The 19046-nt window shown below is 34.7% G+C and overlaps 1 protein-coding gene across 9 annotated transcripts in view; it reads left to right on the top strand.

Moving 5' to 3' along the window:
* The window catches only part of LARP1B (La ribonucleoprotein 1B), a 129202-nt gene that overhangs the window by 34199 nt on the left and 75957 nt on the right, over nt 1-19046 (top strand). For 8 of the 9 annotated variants that reach the window (XM_043568704.1, XM_043568696.1, XM_043568689.1 and 5 more), the window contains 2 exons: nt 4811-4983; nt 7686-8051. In XM_043568704.1, the coding sequence (XP_043424639.1) occupies nt 4811-4983; nt 7686-8051 (539 nt within the window). Of the gene's footprint in view, nt 1-470; nt 1468-4810; nt 4984-7685; nt 8052-19046 lie in introns of those variants that run through there. The other variant, XM_043568732.1, reaches the window with a different exon arrangement.

The raw sequence follows: 19046 nt of genomic DNA, 5'->3' as shown, positions 1-19046 counted from the left end.
GACTTTTGATGCTCTCAATTCTATTCATATTATCCTCTCACAGAACCATAAATTAAGTAGAGATTTAAGAATTATGGGTAAATTTCTGCTCTATTCTTGTGTACTTTGTCCTGTGTGGAATTTCTGTCCATCTTCTTAGTTTTACTAAATGATTATAGATATATTGTGCCAGTTTTCCTCTTCTAAGATTGGAGTAGTCTAATAGGATTGAAATAGTTTTAAAAGTCTTATACTCAAGAGTGGGCTTGACTTTAATGTTACCTGTGTGCTTCAGTCCCGTCTTGTAAAGACAGGATGATTTATATTCGAAAGCAGAATTGGGGAACTGTTATGGAATTATTAAGGTTATTGATTAAAGAGTTGATGGTAATTAGAATTTCCAAAAACTGCTTTAATAATAAGAATTTTTTCCTGGATCATTTTTAAGACATTCCCTCTTGGGAAAAAATGTGTGCTTAAACTTTTTTCAGTCAGGGTGATGATCTACTGATGCTCTTGGATGTCATTTGATCGGAATATGCAGAGGAATAGGTGACTCACTGAAATATTATAAACATTGGAGCAAATCGTGCTGCAGAAATGAAAGCGACCAGACTTACTTCTATGCAAGAATGTCTACTCCCAACTCCTTGTGGAGGAGGTTGGGCCACCACTACAATGGAGATAAACACCTTTGTGATGATGATGAGAGACAGACCAGAGGACTGCTGTTGTTTTTATAGGAGCCACCATTTGTGTGTAATTAGCCTGGGCTGCATGTGCTACTTTTATTTACGGTGGGAAAGTTAATTATCATTCTGGAATTATTGCAAGATTCTGTCTTTTCCTCCCAGACTTTTGTACCTGTGTCCAGATCAATAAAGCAGATATAGGCTTGAGTGGCATTTCCTAGATTGTTAGGTCCTTTGCTATTTGATCTGCCCTTTAGTATAGTGTGCAGTCTACAACTCACATGCTGTCATAATATTTCACATGGACTGTAAGATGTATTAATGTGGACACTGAGGGATAAAAAATTTGAGAAATGAACAAGAATATTTTTTTCTAAACTCTTCAAAATGTATTTTTTATACACGAGTATATGAGACCTGCCATCAATAAAGTACTGATGGACAGTCTCACAGATATTTTTATTTAGTGTTTCTTTGGTTGTTAGCCCTCTGTGCCTCTAAACCTTGCCAAGCAAGAAACTTGGGCAGATGTTTTAAAAGTTGAAGAAAAGTGACAATTTTTAGGTTTTCTTAAAAAAGACATAATGTCTGATTGTGTAAGTTAGATTAATTTATTGTGTAAATCTGGGGTCCAAGATGACATTTTTAATCTGCTTATGAACAGGCATTAGGTGAGTTAGATAGAAATAGAATATACTTTTTCCACAGGTAGCTAAGATAGGTCAGTCAAGTTGGTGATGCCTGTTCATTTAACCATTTATGCATTATTAATAAAATGACAAGAATAAAATTACAACGTCTTGTACATTTTTGTGTTTTTTAAATATACACTCATTTACATCTCACATACATCTTCCCTAAAATCACTGTATTTGTATGTCAAAATTTTTAGGTTCTTTAAATTATACATCATTAACTAGATGGATAATGAAGGCATATAGGAAGACAGAATGTTCTTAGAGTTATGCTGATTCACATGACATCATAGGAGTAAATATGTAAATTCAACCTTTTCCCATGAATCCTCAGATTTCTGACCTTAATAATCACCTTCTGATGAGAAAGCCTTAGTTTCAATACAAAGTAGTATGTCACCAAAAATTTGAAATGGATATAGGATAGGAAATATAGATTGTATTTATCTGTGCCTATAAGTAAAGAAACTTTTATCCATATCCTTTTTATGTCTAATGAGACAATCTTAAGTTTCAAAAACGTAACTGTTGATGTATACTTTCAGAGGGATTTATATGGTAAAATATTTAAACATTTTTGGTTTTTTTTCATCGAAGAAATTAAAATTTCTATTTTTCCCTCTATGGAGGTTGAATTGTGTAACATGAGTTCACCTTTGCACTGAACAGAGGACCTCAATGCACCAGAAAAAGTTGATTATGGGAATGGTAAGATGTTAATTTAAAAATTTAGGTTTTGCAGTTCTTTGGATATAGTATTACACTATCAGCTCTTAAGTAAAAGGATTTCATTCATCAAAATTGAGAGTATCAGGTACCTGACCTTCTTGGGGTTTTTTGATGTTGTTTTTGGTTTTTTGAAAAATGTGTAGGAAGATCCCTAATGATTTTTTAATAAGCTGTGAGATTTCCTTTGAAAAATTGCATAAGTATTCCTGAATGTGCCACATACAAAGTATATAATCCTTTTAGAGCAATCTATATAATGACCCAGATTCAGGGTGCATAAAGAAGTCAAACTAGATAGATATCATGGAATACGTATGGTGGTTTATCTCTGGAGAGTCAGGTTGACAATTTTCAATTAATGAAGGCAGCAAAGATCAATTTTTTTCTATGTTCCACAAGTTAGAATCTATAGGTGTCCAAGTATGTGTCTAATTTCTTTTTTTTTTATCTGTAAGCAAGTTTAATGTCAAGTCATCCAAGTAATATTCACTCATTTGTTTTTGGAAGATGAGTGCTTTACCATTAACCCTTAAAATTTATACATATAAGGTTTGAAATCTTTATAAAAGAAAACATCACATAGAGCATATGTGTAGGTAATTATAAGATAAACACTTCCTTTAAAAAATCTAGATTTTTCTTGTCTTACCCAAATTCTTTATTTTAATGTCATTTAATTTATAAGCACATGTGTTATGGATATAGTGAAAAACTTGACTCGTGGTAGAAACATTCAAGTTTAGAGAGCATTTAGAAATTATTATATAATAAACTTAAGTAGGTGTTTAAGATTAAATTTCTATGTTAAAAATAGTAGTTACTGATTTCCCTACCATGTGCCAGGTGCTGTTCTAATCATTTATACATGAACTGTACATAGTAATTTAGTTAATTCTCAGTTGCTAGGGTGGTGGTTCTTAGTCAATTTTTAAAGATTTAGTCACTGCATTGAACATAGATGATTTATAGTGTTAGGAATAGGGTTCTCTGCTGTTAAATATTTTCCCATTCCTATAACTTTTTACTTGCAGCCCAAACCTAGCATTTCACTTGTACTACCTTTGTGGATCAATTAATGATACATATACCATTAATTTAGAAAATTGTAAAGCAGCAGTGTCTAATAGAAATAGAATGTTAGCCACACATGTAATCCTAATAATTTTAATAGCCTGAAAAGCTACAAAACAAATGAAATTAATTCTAATAACATTTTAAACATTTTAATATACCTAAATATTGTTAATATAAAAATTATGGATCCATTCTACCTTTTAAAATTTTTTTGTACCAAGACTTTGAAATCTGGTATGTACCTTACACTTATCCTGAGCACATTTTAGGAGTGGCCATGTTTCAAGTGCTCAGAAGCTCCATGTGGCTTGGCTGGTGGCTACATACTAGACAATGCAGTTTTAGAGCCTTTTCCATTATGAAGGAATATACATTTAAAAAAAAGTAATATAGTAATCTGGCATTTGAATCCTGGATCTAACTATGCATTCTTGGAGAGGATAATAACTAACATGTAGTAGATGAAATAAAATCTTGGAATATTCTTCTCAAATCCAAAGTCCTGGAATGTGCCTTTGCATTTTCATTTAGTAAAAAAAAAAAAAGATGGTTGGTGTTCATTTATTTCAGCTTTCTCCATGTAATATTCAACTTTGCAGTATTTTCAAGTAATTGGCTTTCAGGACTAAAACGATGTTTAGAATTTTAGAGTTTAAATTAGTATTTAAAATTTTTGTATGACTCAAGTACATATTGCATTATAACTTTAAACAAGTATTCTTTGACTTTAAAAAAGATTTGTAAAGGAATCAATTAGGAATTTATTTATAGAGCATGTAATTATTCTGATTAAAAGATTGTGTGGAGAAAGGCATTTTTAATTCCAACAGAGTTTTTAAATGTTTTGGGGGCACCTGGGTGATCAGTCAGTTTAGCATCCAACTCGTGATTTCGGCTCAAGTGATGATCTCACAGTTTGTGGGATCAAACCCTGCATCTGGCTCTGCACTGACAGTGTGAAGCCTGCTTGGCATTCTCACCCCCCGCCCCCACCCCCTTTTCCCCCATTTGTGTACTCTCTCTCTCTCTCTCTCTCTCAAAATAAATAAAAATTAAAAAAAATGTTTTACATTTTATTGCCAGAGCAGTGCACTTTAATGATGTGACATGCTACTCTTTATAAACAGTATTCAGTATGAGCTAAGTGGGCACACTGCATTTGGTTAAACCTCATTAAGCAAATGAAATGTAAAAAGTAGGAATAATGGCTTACTATAGATCATAGCAGAACACTGAAGGACTGATTTTGCCTTCAATAAAAGACACATTTAGTCTGTGGCTTAGTAGCATTCAAGGTTCCATAATTTCATTATATATAATTAATAGATTTTAAGATTGCACACGGAATTGACCCCTAAATAGATGTATTGTCACAATTAGTGACTCAATTGATATTCAGAAGTTTGAATGAATGTGATCTGTGTAAGAGTTGGAGACATTCCTTTTATTTGTTATTCATTGGCTTTACTTGAATACATCATACAAGCTTTTCAGGTTTGAAAGTCCTTGGGAAGATTATAATTGAGATTTGATTTATCATGTTTTTGTGAAAAAAAAAAATCAAACCCAAGTAAAGAAAAATAAGGTGTTTTATAAGTAAGAAAGCCATTATTTTAACTAAGTACCAACTTAAAATTTTAGAGTCTGCCCCAAATTCTCCAAGATTTGGAAGTCCACTGAACCCAAAGAAAAATACTGAAACGAGTAATCTCCAAGCAATATCTAGAGGTCTGTCTACCAGTTTGCCCGACTTGGACTCACAACCTTGGATAGAAGTAAAAAAGAGACCTCGTCCATCTCCAATGAAATTGAAGGTAAATTGTTACAAGCCAAGTGAAGTGGAATACATTTTGGATTGAGTATAAGACTACTGTATTTTGTTTGTCAAGTAAATATATAAAATTGGAAAAGTTTAAAAAATTGTAAAAATTGGAACCATTGGCCAGAAATAAAAACTCAGTAGTTAAAAATAAGTTCTATTGTGTCAATTTTAAAAATTTACCTTTTGCTTCTGAATATGATTTAAGATACTTTGGCCTTTTTACTTGTGACTAATTTAAATTTGAATAACTCACTCAGTTTTTTTAAACCTGACAAAATTTTCTTAAATTGTGATTTTGTATTTTAATCTCATTATATTATTTTTAGCTTTGTTAATTATAAAGAGTACGGATTCTGTACATACATGTTTTGGTAATTCTGTGTACTGTAAGTAAGGAAAAGAGAATTGATGTCTTGGAGGCATGTGAGGGACTGAGATGTGTGGTTATGAAACAGGAGGAGAAATCCTTGATGGTAGAACTGCCATATTTTTGACTCATGGTTAGATACAAAATTTCAAATGTGATAAAAATTGCTCTGATCTAATCCATAAACAAAATGAGTACAAATAAAACTAGGGAAATCTGAATAAGATTAATGGGTTATTTCAATGTCTTATATGTGATATTCTATAGTTTTGCAAGATGTTAATATTGGAGGAACCTGGGTAAAAAATACATAAGATTTCTGTTTCTTTTTCTTTCTTTTTCTTTTTTTTTTTTTTAATGTTTGTATTTTGAGGGAAAGAGCGAGCAGGGAAGGGGCAGAGAGAGGGAGAAAGAGAATCCCAAGCAGGCTCCACATGCACTGCCAGCATATACCCCAATGCAGGGTTCGAACTGATGAACTGTGAGATCATGACTTGAGCTGTCACCAAGAGCCAGATGCGTAACTGACTGAGCCACCCTGGGGGTCTTAGATCTCTATTTCTTACAACTGTATGTGAGTGTACAATTCTCTCAAAGTGAAGTTTACTAAGGATGTGGCTTTTTTTTTTTTTTAATTTACATCCAAGTTAGTTAGCATATAGGGCAATAGTGATTTCAGGAGTAGATTCCTTAATGCCCCTTACCCATGTAGCCCATCCCCCCTCCCAAAATCCCTCCAGCAACTCTCTGTTCTCCATATTTAAGAGTCTCTTATGTGTTGTCCCCCTCCCTGTTTTTATATTATTTTTGCTTCCCTTCCCTTATGTTCATCTGTTTTGTCTCTTAAAGTCCTCATGTGAGTGAAGTCATATGATTTTTGTCTTTCTCTGACTAATTTCACTTAGCATAATACCCTCTAGTTCCATCCACACAGTTGCAAATGGCAAGATTTTATTCTTTTTGATTTCCAAGTAATACTCCATTGTGTGTGTGTGTGTGTGTGTGTGTGTGTGTGTGTGTGTGTGTATACACACACATACTCACCACATCTTCTATATCCATTCATCCATTGATGGACATTTGGGCTCTTTCCATACTTTGTCTATTGTTGATAGTGCTGCTGTAAACATTGGGGTGCATGTGTCCCTTCAAAACAACATACCTGTATCCCTTGGATAAATACCTAGTAGTGCAGTTGCTGGGTTGTAGGGTAGTTCTATTTTTAATTTTTGGAGGAACCTCCATACTGTTTTCCAGAGTAGCTGCACCAGTTTACATTCCCATCAGCAGTGCAAAAGAGATCCTCTTTCTCCGCATCCTTGCCGACATCTCTTGTTGCCTAAATATATTCACAGTGTGTTAAAAGTTAGTTTTCTTTTTGTTTGTTTTGTTTTGTTCTGTTTTTAGTTAATAACATCATGGACAGCCTTCTATTTACTAGAACATTAGTTCTGTCAGGGCAGAGTTATTATTGTATACCCTTTCCTTGAACCGTGCCTGGCTCACAGTGAGGACCCAGATAATTATTGACTGAATGAATATGTACTACATTAATAGGAGTTCTCAAAGAAAGGGATTGTATAGGAGAGTTAGCATTTGCTAAAGGATGAGGATTGGTCATAGGATGGCATAGGAAGATAATACTGAGAAACCTATTTTCTTGTGTTGAGAGTTTTGGAAATCTAGACTAGTTTAGATTTTAGAAGCTCTAGGATCTGAAAGTTTGGACTTGTTATGTCACCTAGTAGGAAGCAATTTTAACTTTTTCAGGAAGGGCAAAGTTTAACAATTGAGTACATGTTAGGGTAAATTTAATGAAAACCAGGCCACACTGAGTGGAGGTGAAGATTGAGCAGAGGGATTATCTAGGAAACCTAGTTAATGGCATTAATGTAATTGCAAAGGTTCAGACTAGCAAGTCTGACTATTGAATTTAGAAGTCAAAAACCCTTGATTGTTCTAGTCTTGACTAGTTCTGAAATTGTGGACAAATTAACTTCTATCTCTAGGCCTTTTTTCCCCTCATCTGTAAAATGAATTGCTGTGCAGTAGTGGATGAGCTAAGCACCATTCTAACTCTAAAAGGAATCTTTTAGATTAATATAACCCTCCTTTTACTCAATTTTGTGTTTTTCTTTAGCGTTAGACTTAGCGTTTAGCAAATACTTTGTATTTATTGGGCTAGAATACTACTGATTTGATTTTCTTTTATAATTTGCCTGCTGACTAGTCATTGAGCATGTTAGGCTTCATATTACTTGTAACATGTGATTTTTTTAAGTGATTTTAAAAAAGTGTGTATATAAAATACCACTTTCTTCCCTTAGGAATCAGCATCTCTGCCTGAAGAGGCATCAAATCAGCTATATCCTTCAGATGAACAAGAGCAAGAAGAACTTGACTTTTTATTTGATGAAGAGATGGAGCAAATAGAAGGACGAAAAAACACATTTACTGATTGGTCTGATAATGATTCAGATTATGAAATTGATGACCAGGATTTAAACAAGATTTTGATTGTAACTCAGACACCACCTTACATGAGAAAACATCCTGGAGGAGATCGAACGGGCAACCACATGTCTCGGGCAAAAATTACATCTGAACTTGCTAAAGTCATTAATGATGGCTTGTATTACTATGAACAGGATCTATGGATGGAAGAAGATGAAAACAAACACACAGCCCTAAAGGTAATTGTTTCTGGTCAACAACATCTTTCTACTGATACTAGTTTTTTAAATATATGTTGCTCCCTGTTTTTCCTAAACCTAAGGCTTTATTTTATTAAATTTTTAATATAAATAAACAATATTTAATATGAAAAATTCCTGGAATATATCTGACAGTCATAACCTGAGATACTATTTTATTTTATTAAAATGACAGTGGAATGAATAATTAAAAAAAATTAGCATTCACTGACTAAAACCCTTTTTTCAGGTGAAAATAATTAGAAGGCCCTTTATAATAAGAAGGAAAAAAGTTATGGACAGGCTTAGTTTATATGCTCATTTCTTACCCTGGCCTATAATTACTCCAGCTCTATGAGCAAGGTGTTAGAGAAGGGTTACTTTTGCTGACCCCTTTCATCCTTCACTCCTTAGTCTATGGTGCATGCTCTATGGTAGTGGAATTTGTTGTGGTCAGGGATGGAAGATTAAAATGGCTGATTGTCTCTTCTTGTCCAGTCACTACTCTGGTGGTAGGGGTGCTCTTTGAAACCTTGTTCGAATTTTTTATCCTCTTGCATTTCACCCCACATTCTGGATAACTAACCTATCCTAGTTATTAAGGTAAAATACAAGAGCATCAGAGTATTCTTTTAGCTGTCTGCATTCCTTTGATATCGATTTTAATGATGTAGATAGGGAATAAATTGGATCTTTTTCTGCCATTAAAAAAGTTAAATATTTGTTTTTAGTATATAATAATGAAGGAAAAGTCGTATAACTGTACTATGCCAAATAGAAGAGAGATCTTAGTCAGAAATAGTTACAGTTGTAGGAAGAAAAGCCTGCCAACTAGTGATTGAATAGAAGGGACTGGCTGTCCCTGGAGGTGTTCTTATCATTAACAAGAAGTGTACTTCCCTTCTTGGCTCTTCATTTCTTTTTCTTCATGGAATTTCCATCATTGCATTCACCTCTTTACCTTCTCTATTTGTTGCCTTTTTGGAGACCATGCCTCAGGGTTTTATAGCTTTCTGTGAATTAAGAGCCTGAGTAGTTCTCTCTGTCCTGCTGTGGGAAAGGAAGTGTGTTTTTATAAAGTTTCTTGGTTGAAAGTCTTTCCTTGTCTAAGCATTGCTATTTTATTTGTGATACTTAGGTTCTGTAAGAAATCTCTAAATCCTTTTTGGAACAGAGCTAGAAATTTAATAATAGGTTACAATTGCACTCCTTCCATTCCCTGTCTCCACTGTGCTTTGTTCTTCACCATCTACCATTCTGTATATTGCACTTCCCTTCTGTTTTGATCGCATGGATATGAGATTTATGAGGATAGGAATTTTTATCTTATTTTGTGCACTACTGTATCTCTGCTGCTAGGATAGTTCCTGGTGCATAATAGTACTCAATTCATATTCGTTAAATGAATAAATAAATTATGGATTAAACATTATGAACTAACCAGAGAAAAGCTAACCACTGTATATAATATTGGTTCTGTGGGAAAATTTTTTGAGTTCCAAATAATGAACTCACAAGTCACCTTGAGAAACATGCTATTTGTAGGTGATTATTTATTTGCTTTAACTAACGTGTAGACAAAAAAGCCATGTGTTAATTAAAAACCAGCATCTGCCTTATCCATGAAATATTAGGGGAAAGTAATCTTGGCTATATGACTCTGAGCATTACGGATCTGTTCATAAGTATGTTGTATTTTAGCGTATGTACATTGGTCCCTATGTACATTCTTATCACCTTATTCCCTTTGTTTCTAATTCTGTGCTCAACATGTAATTTCTTATTAGAGTTGTACTTTTCTTGTGGATCTGCTTAAAGAGAGAGAAAACAATGATTTAATATATATTTGTTAAACTCCTACTGTGGGTCAGACATTGTGCTAGGTCCTGGGCGTGGAATGGGAAGATAACAGTAGGGTCTCTACATGCCTGGTTCTTAGAAATAATTGCGAGGATAGACATTAAAATAAGCCCACAATAAGTATTTAATCATAAATTATGATAAATGTTCTAAAGGAAAAGAACAGGATTCTACTGGATTGGGTTATCAGGGAATGCTTATGAGAAAGTCACAGTTATAGTGAGGTCTGAACTATGAGTAAGATTGAACCCTGCAAAGAGTAGGGAAACCATACTCTGGGCAGAGGAAACAGCAAGTGGCAAGGATCTGAGGGAGGAAAGAATTTGGTATATTTGAGGAAATGAAAAAAAAAAAGCCTGTTTATAGTATTATATGAGAGGACAGATATGACAGAATGTAGGCAGAAGTCTGATCATATATGGTTTTGTGGGCCATGTTAAATTGGAATTTATCTAAAATTCAAGTAAAGTATCTTGGAGAGCTTTACACAAGCAATGGGACATAATCTAATTTTTATTAAAAAAAAATAAGTCTGGTTATTATGGTGGAGAATAGAGTAGAGATAGGTACAAGGGTGGCAGAAGAAATCTACTTGGGAGGCTATAAAAGTAGTCTTGGAGATGGGTATTGGTAACTTAAGGTAACTTGGTAACCGAGGAACTATAGAAATAAGAAAACCAGATCTGAGCTCTCAGGAATCATTGTTTAGGAGTTGTAATAGGAAAAGTGGTGATGTGGAAGTATAAAACTGACTTCAAAAGGAAAGAAAAATCAGATGTGTCAGGAACTGGACATATTGAGTTAGATGTAAATGAAAAGAATGCCAAATTGACAGGGTAGTTTGGTGATATTTTTTGACTTTGCAAAAGGAGTTTTTGCTGGATCCAGAAGTTACATTGAACTGCACTGGACTGAGTATAGGCTTTCTGTTTCTGGCATGCTCTTACTGGTGAAGACAACTCAAATGGCCTTTTAATAGATGAGAAAACATCTACTTAAAATCCTTGAAGATCAGCAAGATAAGTTATTATCAGAATGAAACCATGGACAAATATGGAGTATTGAAGTAGTGTTGCCCTGGAGACCGTTTTGGAATTTGAGGGATTTGAGGAGTTCAGTTTTGCAGAAGTCATCCAAAATAAAGGGGGAAAAGACACAAACCTAGGGCTCAGCCAAGGTTGGGGATTCCATCAAGTCGTCTTCCTATTAAATTGGTACCTAAAAGAAATACATCCTCAGTGGAAGAGAACTTGCTTTCTCATCTATTCCTCTGGGGGACTACAAACAAATTTCCCTACTTGTGCTGAGCAGAATAAGGAGAAAAAAAATGGCTTAGAACTTATCATGCAACTTAAGTTCATACTATGTGGATGACTAATGTAACCACTAGTCATGAATTTAAAGTGATTATGGCCTGCTAATTTCCCAGAAACCTAGCAGAAGCCAACATAGCTCTTTTGTATGGACATTAACTTTTATCCTAGACCTCAAATAATTTACTCAAGTTACCTTAAAAGGAAAGTGAGCAGCTCACAACGTTAATAATCAGACATGGAAGTGTGGTACCACATGTAAGAATGAGCTAAAGTAACAGCAAAACCATACCCTGAAATAATTTAGATATTGGAATTATTTTTTTTAATGTTTATTTATTTTTGAGCTAGAGATACACAGAGCTCGAGCAGGGGAGGGGCAGAGAGAGAGGGAGACACAGAATATGAAGCAGGCTCCAGTCTCAGTGCTGTCAGCACAGAGCCCGATGTTGGGGCTCGAACACATGAACCATGAGATCATGAGCTGAGCTGAAGTCGGATGGTTAACCGACTGAGCCACCCAGGCGCCCCTTAGATATTCGAATTATTAAACAGAATATGGAGTAACTATGTTTACTGTGTTTAAAGAAATAAAAATATGGGTGGGGAAGAAGAAATTCTAAACAATAAAGTTCCTAGAACTTCAAGTAAAAACAGTTAAAGTTGAAATCAAGAACTCAGTTGAAGGAAGGGATTAACAGCAGATTAGATACAATCAGAGGGTCAGTGAATTGGAAGCCAGCTTTACAAGAAATTTCAGAGATCAGCACAGAGAGGCAGAGAAATAGAATATATGAAAGGGTATGTAATGTTACTCTAGAGAGTCTTTGCTATTATTTACTACATTTCAAATCAAGTTTTGTAGAATTTACCATCTACTGGATTTTATTATATAGCTTTTTATTTCTTTCCTTTTTTTTTAGCTTTTTCTGAAAAGTTTTAAAAAAGGAAGAAATGTGGAATACAGAGTGATAGAAATGGTCTAAAATGACATTTAATCAGAATTTCAGAAGGAAAGGTGAGAGAAAATGGGGCAAAGTCAGTATTTTACGAGGTGATAACTAACGCTTTTTCTGAATTGAGGAGAGGTACCAGAGTAGAGCAGCCAGGGGGGAAAAGGCAGATTACATCTAAAGGAAGAAGAGTGACTTGGTCAGCTGACAGCCGACTTTCCAACAATTAACAGTTGAATACAGTACACAGTGGAATGATGGTGTTAATATACCAAGGGAAAATAACTATCAACCTATGATTGTATGTCTTGCAAAATGTCTTTCAAGTAAAAGGGTAAAATATGAGAGAAATTGTAATTCGGAAAGCCTCACCAAGTGAAATTGTAAAGATAGCATAATGACTTCAGATGCCAGATACATAGAAAGGACTGTAGAGCAAAGCAAGAGATATGTGATAAATCTAAATATTAACTGTATAAAACAGTGTCTTACAGATTTACTATAACATTAACCCAAACTTGGACAGAGCAATAAATACTATTTAAGGGTACTTTAATGTTTTCATGTTGCAGTTTGAAGGATACCCTTCAAACTATTTTTATTAAAACATAAAATTAGAGGGAATAACCTTGAAGCTAGGAGAAAGGGAAATGTGGAATAAGTAGGGGCTTCCAGCACAACAATAAGGTAGATTTAAACCCAAATATTTAGAGGAAAAAAAAAACAATAAATATTGTCAGAGTATATGTAAATAAAATCAGTTGTGTTATTTACATGTGACATCAAAAAGATAAGGGAGCAAAAAAGTTGAAAAAATTGGAACAATATACACCGTGTAAAGTACTAATAAAAAAAATATCATGGGGCGCCTGGGTGGCGCAGTCGGTTAAGCGTCCGACTTCAGCCAGGTCACGATCTCGCGGTCCGTGAGTTCGAGCCCCGCCCGTGTCGGGCTCTGGGCTGATGGCTCAGAGCCTGGAGCCTGTTTCCGATTCTGTGTCTCCCTCTCTCTCTGCCGCTCCCCCGTTCATGCTCTGTCTCTCTCTGTCCCAAAAATAAATAAACGTTAAAAAAAAAAAATTTTTTTTTAAATAAAAAAAAATCAATCTGTAGATGCAGTGTAAACCATATCAGTATCCTAACTGGCTGTTTTGCAGAAATTGATGAGATGATCTAAAATTATATTGAAATTCAAGGGACCCAAAATAGCCAAAACAATCTTAAAAAAGAACAAAGTTGAAGAATTCATACACAGTCCTTACATTAAGACAGTGTTCTTACTAGGATAAGCATAGACATACAGGTCAGTGGAAGAGAATTGAAAGCCCAGAAATAAACCCTGTGTCTATATTCAACTGACTTCTGGCAGAAGTGCCTAAACTATTTATTCAAATAGGGAAAGAATAGTCTTCTTAATAAGTGGTCTTGGGACAAGTGGATATCCATATGTAAAAGAGTAAATTGGATGCCACCCTAACTCACCATGTACAAAAATTAATTCATTTGATTTAAACATTTAAATATGAGTAAAAATGATACAACTATTGCAAGAAAACATAAAATCTTTGACTTTGTATTCGACAATGGTTTCTTATACCAATAGCATAAGAAACAAAAGAAAATTGGGTATCATAATTTTAAATTTTGTACTTCATAGTACACCATGAAGAAAATGATAGGGAAATTAAAAAAAAAACCCACAATACCATTTACATTAGCACCTCCTCCCCAAAATAAAATAATGAGGTATAAAGCTAATAAAATAGGTACAAGATCTATATGAGGAATATGATAACTCTGATGAAAGAAATTAAAGAACTACTAAATGAGACAGGAAGACTCAATATTATTAGTTTTCCCCAACTTGATCTGTAGATTCAGTGCAGTTCCAATCAAGATTTCAGGAATTTATTTTGTGGATATTGATTGATTAACTGATTCTAAAATTTATGTGGAGAGATAAAAGACCAGAATTGCCAATACAGTATTAAAGAAGAGTCAGAGAACTAATACTGCCTAACTTCAAGAGTTACTATAAAGCTACAGTGATCAAGACAGTATGGTATTGGTAAAAGAATAGACAAATAGATCAATGGAACACAATAGAGAACCCAGAAATAGACTTGCAGTAATGTAATAAAACTGATCTTTGACAAAGGAATAAAGGCAATACAATGGAGAAAATATAGTCTTTTCAACAAATGGTGATGGAACAACTTTACATCCATGTGAAAAAAAGTGACTCTAGACACAGACCTTGTATTTTTTCACAAAAAGTAACTCGTAAAACACAAAACTATAAAACAACTGGAAGATAAAAGAGAGAAAATGTAGATGATCTTCAGTTGGCTGATGACTTTTTAGATACAACTCCAAAAGCTTGATCCACGAAGGAAGAAATTAAGTCAGAGTTTTTCTAGGCACATAATGGACTGTATCCAAAGTATACCCCCAAAAAAAAAAAAAAAAAAAAAAAAAAAATCTTAAATCTTCAACAGTGTGAAAACAACCAGATTAAAAAAACAGGCCAATGAGCTCACCAAAGAAAGTTATATTGATGGTGAATAAGCACATGAAAAGATACTCTATATCATATAATTAGGGAAGTGCAAATTTAGACAGTGAGACACCACTACACACATGTTAGAATGGCCAAAATATAGCTGAAAGCATCCAATGCTGATGAGGATATAGAACAACAGGAATTTTCACTCCTGTTGGGAATGCAAAATTGTACAGCCACTTTGGAAGACAGTTTGTTTCTTACAAAACTTCTCTTACACATTCTCTCTCTACACCTTTCTCTCTGCCCTTCCCCTGCTTGTGCTGTCTCAAAATAAATTAATAAAATTTATAAAACCAAACACCAAAACTACTCTTGCCATACTATCTAGTAATTACCTTCCTTGGTACTTAACCCCAAAGGAGCTGAAAACTTTGCATATGTGGGGTGGGCTGCTTAGCTCAGTCAGTAGAGCATGTTCCTCATTTATTTATTTGTTTATTTTATTTATTTTGTAATGTTTGAGACAGAGCCAGAGAAAGAGTGCATGTGGCGGGGGGAGGAGGGGCAGGGAGTGGGTGGCAGACAAAGGGTGACACACAATCTGAAGTGGGCTCCAGTCTCTGAGCTGTCAGCACAGAGCCCAACATGGAGCTTGAACTCAGGAACTGTGAGATCATGACCTGAGCCAAAGTCCGATGCTTTACCGGCTGACCCACTGAGGTGCCCCGAGCATGTTCCTCTTGATCTTGGGGTTGTGAGTTTGAGCTCCATGTTGAGGGTAGAGTTTACTTTTAAAAAAAATCTGCATATGAAAAAAATTAAAAAAAAAATAAAAAAAATCTTTACAGTAATTTTATTCATAATTGCCAAAACTTGGAAGCAACCAAGATGCCTTTCAGTAGGTGAATGGATAAACTCATATATCCAGACAATGGAATATTAGGTAGTGCTAAAAAGAAATAAGCAATCAGTGGAGGAATCTTAAATTCAAATTACTAAATGAATCCAATCTGAAAAGGCTACATATTTACTGCATGATTCTAAATATTTGACATTCTGGAAAAGGAATACTATGAAGATAGAAGGAAGATCAGTGATTGCTAGGGTATGGGAAGGGAATAAATGAATAGGCAGAACAGAGAGGTTTTTTAGGGCAGTTAAAATTTTCTGTATGATAGTATAATGGTGAGTACATCTAATTATACATGTATCAAAACCTGTGGGATGTACATACCAAGCATGAAACTTATGTAAACTATGGACTTTAGGTGATTATGATGTGTCAGTGTAAGCCCACTGATTGTAACAGATGTAACACAGATTGTAACATGCACAATGGTAAGAGGGGAGAGTCTGTACTTTTTCACATAATTTTGCCGTGAATCAAACTGCTGTAAAAACACTAAAAAAGCAAGTTAGAAGAAAATGTTTACAAATAATATTTTTAATAAAGGACTTATATTTGTAATAGAGAACTCTTATAACTCAATAATAAAAATACAATCCAATTATTATTAAATGAGCAACTAATCTGAATAGACTTCTTTTCCAAAGAAGATACACAAATGGCTGATGAGCCCATGGAAGGTTGGTTGACATCATTAACCACCAGGGAAATGAATCAAAATCACTATGAGACACCACCTTGTACCTACTAGGATAACTATAATAAAAAAGATACATGCACAGTTGGTGATGATGGGGGGAGAAATCAAAATCCTCGTAGACTACTGGTGAGACTGTAAAATAGTTGAGGGTATTATGCTAAGTGAAGTCAGTCAGAGAAAGACAAATATATGACTTCACTCATATGTGGAATTTAAGAAACACAACAGATGAACATAGGGGAAGGGAAGCAAAAATAAGATAAAAACAGGGAGGCAAACCATAAGAGACTCTTAAATACAGAGAACAAACAGGGTTACTGGAGTGGAGGTGGGTTGGGGAATGGGCTAAACAGGTGATGGGCATTAAGGAGGGCACTTGTTGGGATGAACACTGGCTGTCATATGTAAGAGATGAACCACTGAGTTTTAACTCCTGAAACCAAGACTATATGTTAACTAACTTGAATTTAAATTTTAAAAAAGAGTGTAAAATGGTCCAACTGTTTTTGGAAAGCATTGTGGCAGTTCTCAAAAGGTTAAACATAGATTTGTCTTATGATCTAGGAATTCCTCTCCTAGGTAGGTACACAAAAGAAGTGACAACATATGTCCACACAAAAACATACATAAATGTTACTTGCAACATTATGAAAGTGGAAAGAACCCAAACAATCATCACCTGATGAATGCATAAACAAAAAGTGGTATAACCATATAATGGAGTAGTATTTAGCAGTAGGAAGAAATGAATACATCCTGAAACATGAAAACATTATGCTAAGTACCACATATTGTAAGATTCTGTTTGTATGTTTGTGTGAAATGTCCAGAACAGACAGAAATTATATTGGCGGTTGTGGGGCTTAGGTTGGGTGGAAATATTTCCTTGGGAGGAGATTGAGAGTGATTGTTAATGGGTCCTGTGTTTGTTTGTTTGTTTGTTTTTTTGGAGTGATGAAAATGTAATTTGATTTTGATGATGGTTGCAAAATTTGTATATACTAAAAGCCAATCGATTCGTATGCTGGGGTAGATTGTACCATATGTGGATTATATCTTTAATAAAGTTTTTTTTAAAAAGTCAGTGCTGGGGCGCCTGGGTGGCGCAGTCGGTTGAGCGTCCGACTTCAGCCAGGTCACGATCTCGCGGTCCGGGAGTTCGAGCCCCGCGTCAGGCTCTGGGCTGATGGCTCAGAGCCTGGAGCCAGTTTCCGATTCTGTGTCTCCCTCTCTCTCTGCCCCTCCCCCGTTCATGCTCTGTCTCTCTCTGTCCCAAAAATAAATAAACGTTGAAAAAAAAAATTAAAAAAAAAAAAAAAAAAGTCAGTGCTACCCAAAGTGATCTACAGATTCAGTGCAATCCTTGTCAAGAGCCCAATGGCATCTTTTGCAGAATTAGGAAAACTAGTACTAAATTGGTATGGAATCTTATGGGACCATGGAGAGCCAAAAAACAAGTTTTAAAAACCATGGAGTTAGAAATACCGCATTTCCAAAAAGGAAAGAAAAGAAAAATATCACATTTCCTAATTACAGAACTACAGTAATCAAAACTGTGTGGTATGAGCATACAGACCAAGATTAAATGAAGCTCAATAGAGCACAGAAATAAATCCTTAAGTTGACTATGTGACCAAATGATTTTCAGTATGTGTGCCAAGATCACTAAATGGGAGAAGACAATTTCAACAAATGGTGTTGGGGAAACTGGTCATCCACATGCAAAAGAGTAAAGTTGGAACCTTCTCTTAACATCATATGTAAAAAAATTTTAAAGATTAAAGACTTAAACCTAAGATATAAAACTAGAACAAAACAGGGTGAAGCTTCATATTTGATTTGGCAATCATTTCTTAGCTATGACACTAAAAGCATATGTAATAAACAGATTGGAATTCATAAAAATAAAAAAACTTATGTGTATTAACTTATCAGAATAAAAAGGTCAGCTGCAGAATAGGAGAAATATTTGCATATAATCTGGTGAGGGGTTAATATTTCTGAATATATAAAGAAATCACAACAACTCAATAAAAAACTCAGTTTAAAAAATGGGCAAAGGATTTGAAAAGCTGTTTCTCCAATAATATACAAATGTCCAGTGAACACATGAAAATATGTGCAGCGTCACTATTCTTAGAGAAATGAAAATCTAAATCACAATGAAATATCACCTCACTCGTTAGAATGGCTACTTTCAAAATAAAAAGTAAAACCCAGGAAATAACAGTTGTTGGAGAGGACGTAGAGAAATTAGAACCCTTGTGCATTGTTGGTGGGAACATAAAATGATATAGCTACTATGAAAACAGTATGGCAGTTACTCAAAAAACTAAAAGGATATTTGCACAGCCATGTTCTTAGCAGTAGTATTCATGATAGCCAAAAAGCAAGCCAATTAAATGTCCATCATCAGATTAATAGATAAATAAAATGTGGTGTATACATATAATGGAATATTATTCACCCTTTAGAAAGGAAGGAAAACTATCACGTAATACAACATGGATGGTCTTTGAGGACATGCTAAATGAAATAAGCCATAAAGATACACTGGATGATTCCATTTACAAATGAAGTAGTAAAGAAGCCAAATTCATAGAAACAAAGAGTGGCAGTTGCTATGGGGGAGGGAGAAATGGGGAATTGGTTTTTTTGACATTTTTTGAGAGACAGAACATGAGTGGGGGAGTGGCAGAGAGAGAGGGAGACACAGAATCTGAAGCAGGCTCCAGGCTCTGAGCTGTCAGCAGAGA

Source organism: Prionailurus bengalensis, chromosome B1 (genome assembly GCF_016509475.1).
Source record: "Prionailurus bengalensis isolate Pbe53 chromosome B1, Fcat_Pben_1.1_paternal_pri, whole genome shotgun sequence".
Lineage (NCBI taxonomy): Eukaryota > Metazoa > Chordata > Mammalia > Carnivora > Felidae > Prionailurus > Prionailurus bengalensis.
The sequence above is the reverse complement of the archived record's forward strand: the minus strand, read 5'-3'. Positions and strand labels throughout refer to the sequence as shown.